Raw genomic sequence first — 14,918 nt, 5'->3', positions numbered from 1 at the left:
TTGAAACTATAAAAGAAAGGAATGTTTATTTCTTTTAGGCAGTTTTCTAACCATTACGTGTGTTCTAAAAACAAAAAGGGCTCGAGGGCACATTACTAATCACTTGGTAAGACATGAAAACAGTTGTTTATTATTAAGAAGCTTTGAAAAAAAATTTTGGTATGGCTGATACCCCATCTTCTATCCATTTACTGCCTCACTCACCCACGGAGGAGTTCAGCAGCAAGCAGGCTCTCCTCTGGGTGCACGTCGCCCAGCAGCAATGTTCTTGCCCGGTGAAGTCAGTGTTAAACACACTATCGTGTCCTACTGTGTGCACTTTGCTCTCTTTTCTTAGACTCTTCAGCTGAAACAATTCTCTGTCAGATAGTCTGGTGTGTTCTGGTCAGTGCCACAGGTTTAATTAACAATACTCTATTGATAAACAATATGGGGCTATCAGACTACTTTATATTTTAAACTACTACCTGCTCAGAGGACATATATCTCATCTCTTGTCATGCCTCACACAAGTGCATTTTTTCTGTCTGACCCCCATGAAACTGGCATTGTTTTTAACAGCTGCTTGGCTGTAATAGTTATTCTTGTTTTTATATGTTTACTTATTCATTTTTGAGAGAGAGAGCCTGAGAGTGGGGAAGGGGCAGAGAGAGAGAGAGAGAGAGAGAGAGAGAGAGAGGAGAGAAGAGAGAGAGAGAGGAGAGAATATCCCAAGCAGACTCTGCAGGGTCAGCACAGAGACCGACTCCGGGCTCGAACCCACGAACCATGAGATCATGAGCTGAGCCATGATCAAGAGTCGGGAAGCTTAACCAACCTAAGCCACCCAGGTGCCCCTGTAATAGTTACTCTTGAATTAAGGGTTCAACAGTAGGTCTCAGTCTTGGGTGCAAATTAGAATCACCAGGGCTACTTTTGAAAATACAGATGTCCAGGCCCATCCCCAGAGATTGTTTCATTTGGCCCAGGGTGGAGTCTGGCATTAGCTTTTTGTTTTGTTTTGTTTTAAAGATTCCCCAGGTGATTCTAATTTGAAATCAGGGTTGAAAATCACTGTACCAAGGCCCATAAAGCAAGAATTTGGAGTGGAGGTTACTGTTAATACTCATGGTAAAAGTAATGTAACTAGCAGATTTTATGAAACACCGTAAAGATAACTTTTCTGGAAAACAAAAACTAGCCAGTGAAATATCTATTGTGGTTGTAAATTACACAAAAGGTTTTTGATATTTAACTGCAAAATTATAGACTTTCCCATATCCTCATGCCTAAGTTAATCTTCTCCTGGATATGCACACGGTACATGAGAAGAATAATCTCAAAGTATTTCATATAAGATGTGCTACTCTATTGCTTCTAATGAAAAAATCAACAACTTTTTATTTTTAAAAACCATCAGTAGGGCAAATTTAAGGAAAGGGAGCAAAGGGGTAGAAATAAAGAAAGAGAAGTGGGAGAAAGTACTAAAACACCAGAAATGACCTCTATAGTAAATGTTGGGGAAGAAGCTGTGGTTTATTAAAGGAGGAAGAAGAAAAAATGAGCAAAGAGAGAGTAAGGGAAAGAAAAGGTGAGCTGAGGTTTGAGAAAATACACCTATTACCGCCCAAGTAATAATCCCAGGAGTCGAGGAGATGTGAAGAAATCAGGGAAGGACATGGGCTTTGGAGCCAAACCTGGGCTGAAATCCCAGGTCCACCACATTTTTGTTGAGTGCTGTTAGGCAACTAACATGAGACTATTGGTACCTTCTTTACAGGGTAAGTGTGAACACTAAATGAGATAACATTTGCAAAAACATCAAGTATAGGATCTGGCACTCACAGGTGATTAAAACATGGCAGCTATTTTTTTTTTAAAGTTTATTTATTTTGAGAGAGAGAGAGCGAGCTGTGGAGGGGCAGAAAGAGAGGGAGAGAATGACAATCTTAAGCAGGCTCCACACTGTCAGCTCAGATCCCGATGCAGGGCTCCAACCCATGAACCATGAGATCATGACCTGAGCCAATGTCAAGAGCCGAAAGCTTAACCAACTGAACCACTCAGGTGCCCCAAAACATGGCAGCTATGTAGATAATAATCAGAATCTCAACACTCATGTTAATAAGTATAAATGTATAGTAAAATAACAAATATATGAATATAACAGTGGTCTGAGGACTACGAAACTATAGTTTGCCACAAGGCATTTACACTCACTTTGGTGTGACATTTTTGTCTCTTTCGTATCAGTAAAATGTGACCAATATGCCTTTCCTTCTGTGAAAGCCTTTATCAAGATGACTGTGTTCATACCTGTGACGTCCCTTTGAATCAGAAAAGAACATAACAATGAGAAAATAGCTGCTCTTTTTCTTACCAACTTATCAAGCATATGTTAAAAAAACAGTGTTCTAAAATAAGCATCTCACAAATTCTGTTATTTTATATTGTGTGGTGGTGGTTTGTATTATGTGGTTATAAAATGGGGGCTGCTTTACCACTTGCTTTCAGGAATGTGCTTTGTATTGGGGTATAATTATAAATATGCTTACCAGCTAGTTTTCTGAGGACAGTTTTTAGGAGTGAATATAGTGCATTGCATTATTGTGTATTCATTTTAGAAAGATGTTTTAACATAACTTAATTGAATCCTATGCCTAAGCCAAGTGCTCAGAAGAGAACTAGAAGAACAGACACACTGGAAAACACTACCTGTTTCTGATACAGAAGGTCAAAATTGAATAGGAGGAGAAAGAGGGTGGGGTCCTAGCTGTTACTAGGGCTGGGTAACTACACAGAAGAGATGTTGCAGAGGGAATCCACACACTGTCCAGAGGGACTCGGCTCCTTTAAGTTCCGCCCTATCCTCAGAACCACTGATTATAAGACAGCACAATTTGGAGAGAAATCTGCTTGAAAGGAGAAGGCCACTGTTATGAGGAGATGCTGTTATGAGGAGATCCCAATGGAATGATTTTTTAAAAAGCATTTTTTACACCTTATGGGAACATATCTTTCCTTATCATAAAGTTTCTTAAGTCTCCTGTGATCTGTGGCTAGGTAAGACAGTTCCACAGGTGATAAGATTTCCAAGTATGATGTCCAGTTGCATGATTTGGCAACTTAAAATTGCAGTTCAGGGGCACCAGGGTGGCTCAGTCGGTGGAGCATCTGACTCTTGATTTAGGCTCAGGTCATGATCCCAGGGTTGTGGGATCTAGTCCCAAGTCTAGCTTCACGCTGAATATGGAACCTGCTTAAGATTCTCCCTCTGCCCCTCTCCCTAACTTGTGTTCTCTTTCTAAAATAATTTTTAAAAATGCAGCTCAGTGACCATTCTCTTATAAAAATGAGAAGCTGCAGTTAAGAATGATATATTAGATTCTTTAAAATACAGAAAGTACCTTAATCTTATTTTGATTCTACCAATAAGAGTGAGTCTCAGTGTCAGCTATGCAAACCCTTTTAATAATAAATACGGCACCACTAGATTTTATTTCGTGCATTCAACTATCTCCTTTATGTGACTGCAAAATACTTATCTTCAGCCCTGACACTCTGAAACTTTGATTCTGAGCTACTAGATGCTCTACTGGCCCTCAAACAAAAGATAGCTCAAAAGAAAAATAAGTTTCCTACTCAGTCTGCTTCTCTCACTTTCCCATCTTTTTGTTTATCTCCATTACTTTTCCATTCACCCAATTCTGAGTCCTTATACTACAAAGTTTACCGCCAAATGTGTCCATGTCTTTTCCCTTCATATCCAATTAGTTGCCAAGACCTATACATTCGATCAATAGAAAATATGTGCTGTATACACACCCTTGCTCAATCAGTCACTATCATAACACAGGGCCTTATTATCTTAAACCTGGGCCACTGTAATTGCTTCTTCCATTCCAGCACAGGCCACTTCTGAAAGCCTGCCATGGTAGGGGAGCTCTGCAGGATCTCTCTAGCGCATTCCAAACCAGCTCCCCAGGCACCCCAAGACTCAAGGACAAGATAGGCCTGCTGAAGACTGAGTATGCTGACTGGTGCTATGGATACAGTTTTGGGGCACTAGAAATTGTGAAGAATGAAATATCATAATTAATTCAGTCTGTACTTTGATAAGGTACTTACAAGTTAATCTTTATATGCATTTGCTTATAATAAATGAATACTTATAGTTGTTTGCATTCTCAATCTTCATCCACTAAACTTAGTTGAAAAGGACAACTAAGTTTAGAAGAACTGTTTAACTCCCTAGCCATGATTTACGTTCTCAAGCCAAAAGATGATAAGTTGAAGAGACTGTAGGAATCACTTACAAATTTTCAATCAACCACCCTATTTCACAGATGAGGACTTACAACCTAGTGTGGTAAAGGGACTTGCCTGGGTCATCCAAATATTAGTAGCTATGCTGGCTCTAGAACCCAGTTCTTCTACTTCCCAGTCTACTTTTCTCCACCACACCCTGGGGATTCTCCCTCATTGGCATCTTAAAAAAAATTTTTTTTAACGTTTTTTATTCCTGAGAGAGAAGGAGGCAAAGCATGAGTGGGGTAGGGGCAGAGAGTGAGGGAGACACAGACTCTGAAGCAGGCTCCACACGGGGTTCGAACTCACAAACTGCGAGATCATGACCTGAGCCGAAGCCAGAGGCTCAACTGACTGAGCCACCCAGGCGCCCCTCCCTCATTTGCATCTTAGGTCCCACTCTCTACCATGAATTTATGATGCTTGCTATTCATCAAATTCTTAAATGTCAGATGGAATGCCAATCAGGTAGTGTTTCGAAGACTGGACTAGATTTTTGCATAAGGCATAACGACAGCTAAAAGCTATTAAATACATATTTAACTGGGCAATCATATTCTGTAGTACCACTGAATTTTCTCTATAAAACTTCCAGAAGAATTTTAGTGACAGCAGATGGCAACTAGGTCCTTTGCCAAGATAACAAAGAAAGTGGAAATGCTCTTATCAGATCAGAGGCACCTGTAACTGTATTTTTAAAATGAATTTTTGAAATTATTCAAACTTTTCAAATGTGAAAATGTAGGTATTTTGCTCAAAAGTTTCATATTGTTGCAAAGTCTTTGGAGCAGAAAATGAGATTTCATGGTACTCAATGGCACTTGGACATTAAACATTCTCAGCACCCCCACAATCCTTGAGAATGGAACATTCCATTCTTTTTGGTATTGCTGGATCAGTACTTTAAGCAGAATGCTAGTATATTCCTGAATGGAAATATCTGATGGGTGGGATTAAATAAATAGAAAAAATGGGCAGTAAATTTTACAGATGTACATTTCACACTTCAGGTTTTGCAAAGCATTTCAAACTTACTAGGTTGTCCAACAGATGGTAAATTTAAGATAATCCAATCATTTTAAACCTGAAGAAAAAAATCCACAATTAAGAAAGCAATCCACATTTTCCCTCAAAATCAAAAAGCAAGCTAAAAAGTCTATATAATTTATGATGCAACACTTTTCAAATGACCATTCTCAAAAGCATGCCAATGTAAAATGCACTGTTCAGAGAAGAAATAGCTCTAACCAAGTAAAACATGTAATTTCAACACACTGTCTTGCATGATCCTTACCATGCTCTCAGAACTGAATGATGTTTTCCTAATGGTAACCAAAGTTGAATCTTACATTTCATGAAATATAATACCCACTCTGATGGCATTTCAAGAATTCACTACTTGGAAAAGGATTTTTGGGAGGTGGGATGAGTGGACAGTGGGAAAACAGGAAGAAAGGTTAGGACAACATCCAAAATGAAACATTTAGATGGAGATAAAGCAGGAAAAGATGATTTAAGAAATAACAATATGTAGAATAGTTTTATTTTTTGACACCTCATTCTTACAATTTCAGAGGGACCATTTGGTCTTTAATTCCATTTAAGGTTCTGACAACTGTACACAGTATATACATAGAATTTAAAAGAATGACTGCATTAAAATATTAATGGGAAAATATTTTTAGATATTTAGTAGCAATCTAGAGATCTCTGTCCAGATTGAAATAGTCTAAAATGATCAAATGACTAATAAATTTGTTTTGCAGTATCGTGGCATGTATGGTTTCCCCATAATAACTTGAAAATCAAATGTAAGTACATGTTTTAATTTCCATTCATTGCTTTCTGGGGACCTAATTTGTAGAATATTAAATTATGTGTAAAATATTTAGTGGAGAAATGATCTAGCAAAATTTTTCTACTTACAAGTTGGACTACTGTTCATATTTCATGCTTAGAGGAACAATGAAGTGATATTAAGTCAATTTCACACTCATTCTTACATTCTTAATTACTTTTCATGGAATAGCTCGGGATTAAAAACACAATATTTAAAAATTAATCATTCTTAATGTTCTAAGTAAAATCCTTCTATTAAAGTAATAAACAAGAAATTAAAATAGTTAACAAAAAGATATTTTAAGAAATAACTCTGATAGTATAATAGTGACTATATCAGAATTTACAAAAATAAATGTCTTTTGAGTGTCTTTAGATACTGCCATCACTGCCTACGAGTTTAAATTTGTTGCTTTGATTCATAGATATCACATGATAGGTTGCAGAATATATTTTCTCCAGCAAATTTTACTCATGTCTCCCATCTATTAAACAATGTTTCTCTCAAAAACAAAGTAGACTGGTAACAAAGGTAGACAGATAGGAAAACGCATTGTAGCCAATATCCAAAACATGTTTCCATTCAAAACTAATACTACAAATGCAAAGTAGAATGAAATATTTTTTCTATCCTATAAGTTGTTATTTACTAGAATTAGCAGTGTAATTACCAAGAGTGTATCAGAATCCCAAAGAATGGCTCCACATCCAAAACAATGTCATGAGCAATGGCCAGAGTATTCTAATAAGATGGCTTTTATTTTTTTACCATTAAAATTATTTGTCCTGTATTCTTACTCCTTTATTTCAGATATATTTATGAAATATTTTTAGAAGTTTCGCAGATTGTGCAATGGAAGCTTTGTAATTATTATGCACGCAATGGCTTTTCACAACTTGTGTGTACCTAGAATCCAGACAATTAAAATCCAATTAATAGATGTATACTACAAAGGCATATGATGTTTCTAACAATAATCTTCTGGAATAATATGATCCTACAATGTCTTCTAAATAACCAAATAATGTTATTATATTTAGCAAGCTTCACTATTAGTATACGTTATTACTGTTATTACTAAATAATTAATTTTTTGACGTTGGTTGCTAATGTAAGTATCAGTCCAAAAATCTCCAGTCAACCAGAACAGCTTATTCCTCAGACAAAGTGGATAAATGATGGTCTGGAGACCATCAGATTTATTACTTGACATAACTGACATTTTCTCTCTGACATGGATCAGCAGGTAGTGTAACTAGCAGGAGACAAATTCTACCTACTAGTTGTATGGCTTTGTATAAGTTACTTAGTCTGTTTTTCAGAGTCTTTCTCTGTAAAATGGGAATATTAATGCCCGCACTTCACATTACTACTTAGGGGTCTGAATGAATAATTCAAGTGAAAGTTTAATGTGCCAGTAAGGTATTGTGGTTATTACCATTATGGTAGATATGACCTTTAATTTTATTAGCATATAATCTGAAACTCAGAAGCTGACTGTACTAAGTGCAAAGGCTGAGCTGGAAATGAGTTAAGAACTGGATTTGGGTTCTTGATTTAGCACTGTACTTAAAGCCAAGCCTTGCCTCTGAAAACATTGCTGGTTGGGAGTTTTAAGTAAGAGTTGCATTTCATTCTTATCTTAAATAAATTAAAGTTAGTCATCTCTAGAAGCTGTATATGAATCCAAATAGATAAAAAAAAGGTTATTGTGTATCTGTTGCACCCATAACTCCACATATATTTTTAAACTACACAATTCATGTTTAAAGATCACTAGTTTTCACAAAGTACAGACAAATGGTACAGCAGTTGTGTCAGGAAAACAGGAGAATACTAATGTGACTTCATCTGCTACATCTGAGGATTAACCATGGTCCCTTACACTTCACAATACTTAACACTGCAAACAAATGCCGGTTTTTTTTTGGCAAGAAACTTTTCTACTAAAACATTCAAGAGATCACTTAAAAAACTTTGAAAAAAAAGCCCTTACACCTTAATTTTCTATCTCTTGTATCCTTAGTTAAGATTTTAAAAGTGTAGAAAAGTGAAGCTATTTAACTACAGGCCAAAAAGGATACTCTTAAATGTTCACATTAGCTGTCTCTTAGGAAAAATAGTAAGGACCGCTTTTTTATTTTTTTCCTAAAATACCTTTGACTACTACCTTATCTTTCATAAAAGTTTTTCCCCTATACCGTAATTGAAAAAAAAGTTTTACACATTTACTTCCCAAATTTCCAAAGAAACGAGTATATGTACACGCAATTTGGCCTTGAGTTGCAATGGACATTTAACAAAGATCTCTCCTTACCCTCCACTCCTTTCAGATTCTCCAAAAAATCATACTGCACCTGCCAGGAGCCTCGTCTGTCTCCTCAGAGGACGCAAGGGGTCGCCCCTCTCCCAGCGTTGCACCAGCAAACCCAGCCGCCAAGGCCGACTCCAGGGCTAAGAAGCAAGGAGCGTCCCTTGTTATGGGAGCTCTCTCCCAGCACCACTCCCACAGAATAATTGGAATTTCAACCCAATGCCACCCACTCCTTCTCTCATCCCCGCTACACAACCAGAGGGCGCCTCTGACTTGGCCTTGAGATGGTTAAGGCAAGTCGGAAAGCAGTTCCCCCTTTGACTCTGTGATTTCTGCCTAGTATGAGCCTAGAGATGCGTCATCCCTTGCTCTCCGCAGCTTTGGGGCTGCATCACAGGGCAGCTTCCCGCACACTTGTCCTCGGGGGGCAGGCGGGAGGGTCAGCTGGGAGAGGTAGGAACGAATGGATGGCCAGTTTTTTTCTCCTGTGTCTTCCTTCATTAACAGGGGTCCTTAAACAGCAATCAGAGGCACCTCTGCACTGACGCTCGGGACCCTGTCCCGCCCCAGAATTTGTGCAGCTCCTGCCCCTGGGGTCCTTGGTGGGGTGATGGAAGTAGTGGGTAAGAGCAGTGTAAAGCAAGAGGCTGCCTTTAGGCCTGGCATCCGTCTCCCAACCGACCAGAGACGAGATTGCCCCATCCCGAGGAGGAAAGGAGGCAGGGACCACCAGGGCGCAAGGGCAAGGCTCGAGCCCCAGGCCGTTCCTTCTGTGAGGCGGCCGCACGTCTTGACTGAAAGGGTGGATGGAGGAGTTACGAAGAACACAAACCATTCAGAGGCCAAGAATAATAAATCGGGTGCCCTGACATGTTTAGCTTGGGCCCTCCTGCCCCTTGCTACGCGATCTCAGAGGCGGGTGAGACCGAGCCGGATCCCCTGGCGCTTGGGCCCAGCTACGTTTTTTAAAGGCAATTTTCAGGTGAATCAGACCTTGTCTGCCCGAGGCGAGTGGCACAAAGGGAGCTTTCAGGGGACCCTCACGTCCAGGGGCAGGGCAGAGACAGCGCAGAGAAGCGATTACTAAATCTCCATCTCACACAAGCCTGTGCTGTGTCCTCTGCGCTGCGCCCGCGCCCGCCGCGAGAGGCTTCGCGGGTCGGCGCTCCGAGAAGGGTCCGCGCGCCGGACGCGTCGCCGCCAAGCGTCACTGGCTCCCCCGCGGCGGAGGTCCGAGGGGCCACCGCAGTAGCGCCGCTCTCTGCCCCCGGCGAGCTCCGGGAAGGTTTCTCCCTCCCTGACCTTACCAGCGTCCCCCACGCTGGAGCCAGGGTCGCCCCCGGCCCTTCTATTTGCGACAGACTCCCCACGGGGGCACAGACGCCAGCGCACCGGGCTACCCGGGCGCAGGGAGACGTGCCATTCTCGCGCCTGTCTCCTAGTTTCTGGAAGACGCCACATTTCAGACAGACCAGCCCGTGTTGAGGGTGCCCTGGGGGTACCTGTTTAATTCAAGCCAGGGCACTGTTTTAAGACGCCTTCACAAGCTAACCGTCCAAGGAAAAGGAGTCAGGATAAGGGGCAGCTAGGAGGCGAGCCTAAGTCTTTGGGGGGAACCCCACCCTCACGGGCCCCGTCTGCCCCAGGGGACCCTTGAAAGAGCCTGAGACGGTAAAAGCGCTCACGCGTGACGGGCAACATCGTAACTGGAAACGCTGCACCTCTGGCTCCCAGCGGCGGGTTCCGCAGTGCCTACTCACCCCCCCACCCCCCACCCCCCACCCCGCCGACGGAGTGGAATCGCGAATGGCTCAGCAAGCGCGCAGACACGCGAACCCCGAGCGTCCCGCGTGCCTTTCTGGTCTCTCCGTGCGCGGTTGCGCGTAGCGGCCGCGCAGGCGCTTGCTCGCTGGCTCCCAGGCCGGCCCCGCGAGCTCTTCGCAACCCGAGCTAGTTCTCCCTGTCCGAGGCGGCGGCGTGAGGTGAGAGAGCGCCGCGGCCGCGCCTCCCCCGGCGCTTATTCAGTGGCCAGGGGCAACTCGCGGGTCGGGCGTCTGGGATGCTTGGGGCTTCGGGCCCCCGCCCGAGTCACGGAAGGAAAGCACAAATACCTAGAGCTAGTCTAACGAAAGACAGAACTTTTCCGCGAACTTGAAGTCACGAGGGGGCGGGAGCCACGTTAGCGCCCGGTCCGCCCGCTTTGGCACCCGCGAGGATGCGGAGGAAGACAGGGGCGCGTAGCGAGAAGGCGTGAGAGACGCCGTCAATACCGGAGCCTGGACTGCCGCCTTCTCCCGGAGGCGTGGGGTGCTGGGCGGGAGGACCGCTGCAGCTGGGAGCTGACTCTGGACAAGCTAGGAGACCCGACAGGTGAAAGCAGCGGGAGGGAGCAAACGCGTAAAAAACAACAAAAACAAAAAACACTGCACTTACTTCTTCGCTGCCGCCTTCCCCGGGAGGCGTTCTGGCTGCCGATGTATTCCATAAAGTTCAAAATGATAAAAAACCAAGAAATCAGTCGCAAGTGCATAGTAACCCAGTAATGTTTCCCTTCCTTTTCTCCTTTTTCTTCCGTTAATTAAATGTTTTAGAAATATAGGTAGGTGTTGGGCGTACAGAGAGGGAGAACGCAAGCAGCGGACAACTTCTCCCCGCAGATCCGATAGGCGTGCTGGGATGGCAAACGAAGCGGGTCGGGTGCAGGGACACCAACTATTGTACTTTCAAATTGTCCGAGCCCTGGACCCCGGCGGCTCCGCAACGGTGGCTGTCAACACCGCGAGCGAAGGTTCCACGAGCAGCGAGCGGCCTCGCCGGGACGGCCGCAGGTAGCATGGTGAGCGGCGGCGGCGGGTGGGATCCGGGCGGGGGGCGGCGGCGGCGGCGGCGGCGGCCCACTGGGCTCAGAGGTTGCGGTGGCTGCGGCGGCAACGGCGGGGGCCCGGGGATCCTAGGGGAGCGGGCGCCGTCGGCACCGCGGCCATGGCCAAGGGGCGGCGGAGAGACCCCGAGCTGCTTCTGCTGTTCACGAGTAGGAGCCGCTCCAGTGGTGGAGGGAGGGAGGGAGGGAAGGACGGGACGAGGGAGGGGGAAGAGGGGGATGGCTGCGGGGGGCGGGGGGAGCTCGGGGGCGGGGAAGGAAACTGCTGGAGCAACAACCCTGAGCGACCTCAATAACTTTCAATTTCAAGAGGGAAAGAGGGAGCTGGAAAAGTACAGGCGTTGCGATTTGGCAGAGGGACGGGAAGAGGCGCCTAAGGGGTCCCGGGTCTGCGACGGAGCATCTCTGGACACTGCAAAGAAGGCGGAGAACGCGAGCCGGGGGGAGTGGGGGAGGCACAGCGTGGTGAGGAGAGCCCCCTCAGAAGGCAGCTCTCGCGGGGAGAGGTGTGCGCGTTCGCGCTGGGAGTGTTGGGGCCGAAGGTCCGGCGGGCGCCAGACCCCCGCCCCCCGCTTCTGAGCCCGCTACCCTCCGCGGCCCCAGGCTGGGCGCACCCCGCTCTCCCGGGCAGAGCTCCCCAGCTCCCTCGCGCCTCCGCCCCCAGCGCTGGCGCTCAACGACTGGCCCCAAGGCAGCTCTAACCTCGCCACCTAGGCAGATCGCCGGAGGGTTTCTATCTGCGGACTCCTTTCCAGTTTTCTTGAAGACCCTCTCTGTAGCTTTGCTCCCTTTCTTTCTTCCTTTCAATAAAGGCAGCTGCACTTGGGTGCCAGGAGGCTGGTCCGGAGGAGCTCCCTGGGCGCTGGCGGTCACTTCGCCCTCGCGTTACCTGCCCGGAGTGGGTAGGAACCAGCGGTGTGTGCGTTCAGGACCGTCCCTTTGGACATTCAATTGTGTTGAGGCTTTCTTCCAAACTGAGCCTTTGCTGCTGCTTTGGAAGATTCCTCCACCCCTTAGGCAGTTCTCTCCTCAGTCTGATTGCCCTCGCTTGGCGCGTGCTCTCTGCCTCACCCTCCGTCTCTCAATCTTCAGAGGATCTGTTGTGCAGTGTGGTTTCTCATCTAGAGGGCAGGGAATGATATTTGGAAAGACTTTTTCCAGTCTTGGGGGAGGAGGGGAGGGTCCACTACTTCCTTCTGTTCCCAGCGCAGGTAAGGGCCGCATGGCATCTGGAAAATAAGGTTCGCTGGTCCACCCAGGGATGGGAGAACCGAGGGCCGGCGTTTCTGAGCGGTATTCACTCTGGCTGTTATTAGTCAGTGGTAAGCTTCCCACCTCTTTTCTCCACTAGCACAAGTCGATGAGCTTCCAGAAGTTACTGAAGAAGGATTTAGTTAAAGTCACAAGCCCCCAAAGTGATTTTAATATAAACTAGTAGGTAGTTGTATTTAATAATATCCTAAAGACAATACTTTGTAACCTTACAGTTTACACAGCCCCTGAGAGGTCACTTTGAAAAAGTCCCCGACTCATATACACCTTGCTAACTGTTATGCTCAAATAATTTAGGTTTGGAATATAGCCAAAGCCTTTCTGGGAAGCAAGTGAGATTTGTATTTCTCTCTTTTTCCTCCATGTATAATCCCTAGACTGGATTGTCTTCTATTTATGTGTTTATAAATGAGAGGGATAAAAAGGTCATTGCTCCTACCCATCCCATTTTGCAAGCTTGCAGTACTTCCAATTGTATGTCTCTGAAGTCGTCAATGGTGTAGTTGTTATACATCCCAGAGGAGAGGACTGAGGAGATGAAGTGGCCCAGAAGCAAAAGGAAAGGAACATAAAATACGTTCTTGTTAAAAAGCTCAAAAGTAGAAACTGAGAGGCTGGCTTTTACCGGCTAATTCCTTAATTAAATATTAATTACTTTTATACCTGTAGTGGAATTTTGAAGTTAGATGTAGTTTTCTTTAGATTTCATATTATGGGGAAGACAACAACCGCCTCAAGATTATTTTTGACTTATTTTTAAGAATTGCCATTTGCCACATTTCTTTCTCTGGTGGAACTGTATTTTCTGTACGTTGCACGCATGCATGTGTGTGCGTGTGTGCGCGCGCACACACGCACACACATACACACAAATATATACTACCCTTTTTTATCTGTTGCATGATGTCCAGTTGCAAATGACTGAGTTTATCACTTTGAACCAGAAAGGTTACAGATAATAGGACACTTCCAATAATGATTATCCAAACAAGAAGCTACTCTATTTTTCTGTGACCGTCCCAGTCAGCTTTGCTTTCCTTCTTACTTAATACCTCAGATCCTGAATATCTGCACCATAAAATGTGGGGGATTTAAAGGCTGTGGGAGGCTCCCTTTGAAAAGGACTCCAGAGACGGCCTTTCTAATCCGGGATACTTGAGCCGGATGGGATGAGATTGCAAAAGGGATGTAAAAAAAAGCAATTTGGTGAACAACTTCAGGGAAATAAACACGAAGAAAGACATGTACTTTTCACTCTGTATTGTGCAGACATATGTGAGTTTGGATGAGAATATAAATGGCAGTGTAAATAAATAAACAAGCACAGAGACAGGCTGCAGTTCTTGGGCTATCCCAGGAAAGAAGTACTAGATGCTGTGTGCAGGGAAAGCTTGTCAAGGAATAAGCACTGTTCTGAGGAAACATAAGGAAAACATTAAATAAATGGAGAGTGTATTCTTTCTCTCTTGACGCTATGCTTTAGAATAACTTTTTCTTGATCCATGTTACCGTACTATTAAACGTGTGTTTACTTGCCTGGCTGAGTCGTCCGTTCCCTCAACTGTCCTAGCAACTTATGGAAAGCATGCCATGGCCTATTTTGTGCAACATAGTACCCCCCACCTTTTTTTATAAATCAATAAAATGACACTCATAGAAGTCTGTGGCTGCCAATGTATTCCAGGGCCCAAGCCTAAAGCAAGTTACAAGCCATAGGCTCAGCATAGAAGTCAACATTTGCTTGTTATTTTTCTCCAGAAAACATTCAAGTCCCAAGGAGTTTGGATAACCAGGAGTTTAGGAGAGTCAGCCAGGAGAATAGAATAGTTTTGGATAAAGATGGGGGACTAAACACATCCAGACTAGTTACTACAACTTCTCATCTCCCCTTTACCACCTCCCCTAGCAGGCAGTGACAACAGTAACAAGTTATTTTTGTCCATGGCAGGAGTGGCATTTTAAGGAAAGAAAATGATTGTCATATTGTTGAATCCATACTCAAATATGTGAAAGGGGGTGTGCTCCAGAAAGAGAGCAAGCCCAATCATTTGGAATGGGATATAGCTAGTAGTGATGAGAGATGTTTGGCAAAGTTCAGGCTGACATCAGTCATTATACCACAGAGCTAACATGCAGATCCTGAAAATGCTCAGCTCTCCAGTTACTCAGATCTGGAGGCATCTGAATAAGTGAAAACAGGGTATTGCTGGTGGGGTAACTGACGCAGCTAGAGGTCATCCCTGAAATGTAGAGCAGACGGCAGCATTTAAAAGCCATTGAAATTAGCAGATGAAGGACAGCTACTATTCTTAGAGCAAGAAATA

General features: G+C 44.2%; 1 protein-coding gene across 2 annotated transcripts in view; it reads right to left on the bottom strand.

Annotated features, from left to right (window-relative positions):
• RSPO3 (R-spondin 3) overlaps positions 1-11,488 on the bottom strand; it is an 86,632-nt gene extending 75,144 nt beyond the window's left edge. For both annotated transcript variants that reach the window (XM_043592269.1, XM_043592270.1), the window contains exon 1: positions 10,875-11,488. In XM_043592269.1, the coding sequence (XP_043448204.1) occupies positions 10,875-10,971 (97 nt within the window). In that variant the 5' untranslated portion in view covers positions 10,972-11,488. The remainder of the gene's footprint in view (positions 1-10,874) is intronic.
• Positions 11,489-14,918: the final 3,430 nt, after the last annotated feature.

This window comes from Prionailurus bengalensis, chromosome B2 (assembly GCF_016509475.1).
Source record: "Prionailurus bengalensis isolate Pbe53 chromosome B2, Fcat_Pben_1.1_paternal_pri, whole genome shotgun sequence".
Classification (NCBI taxonomy): domain Eukaryota; kingdom Metazoa; phylum Chordata; class Mammalia; order Carnivora; family Felidae; genus Prionailurus; species Prionailurus bengalensis.
The sequence above is the reverse complement of the archived record's forward strand: the minus strand, read 5'-3'. Positions and strand labels throughout refer to the sequence as shown.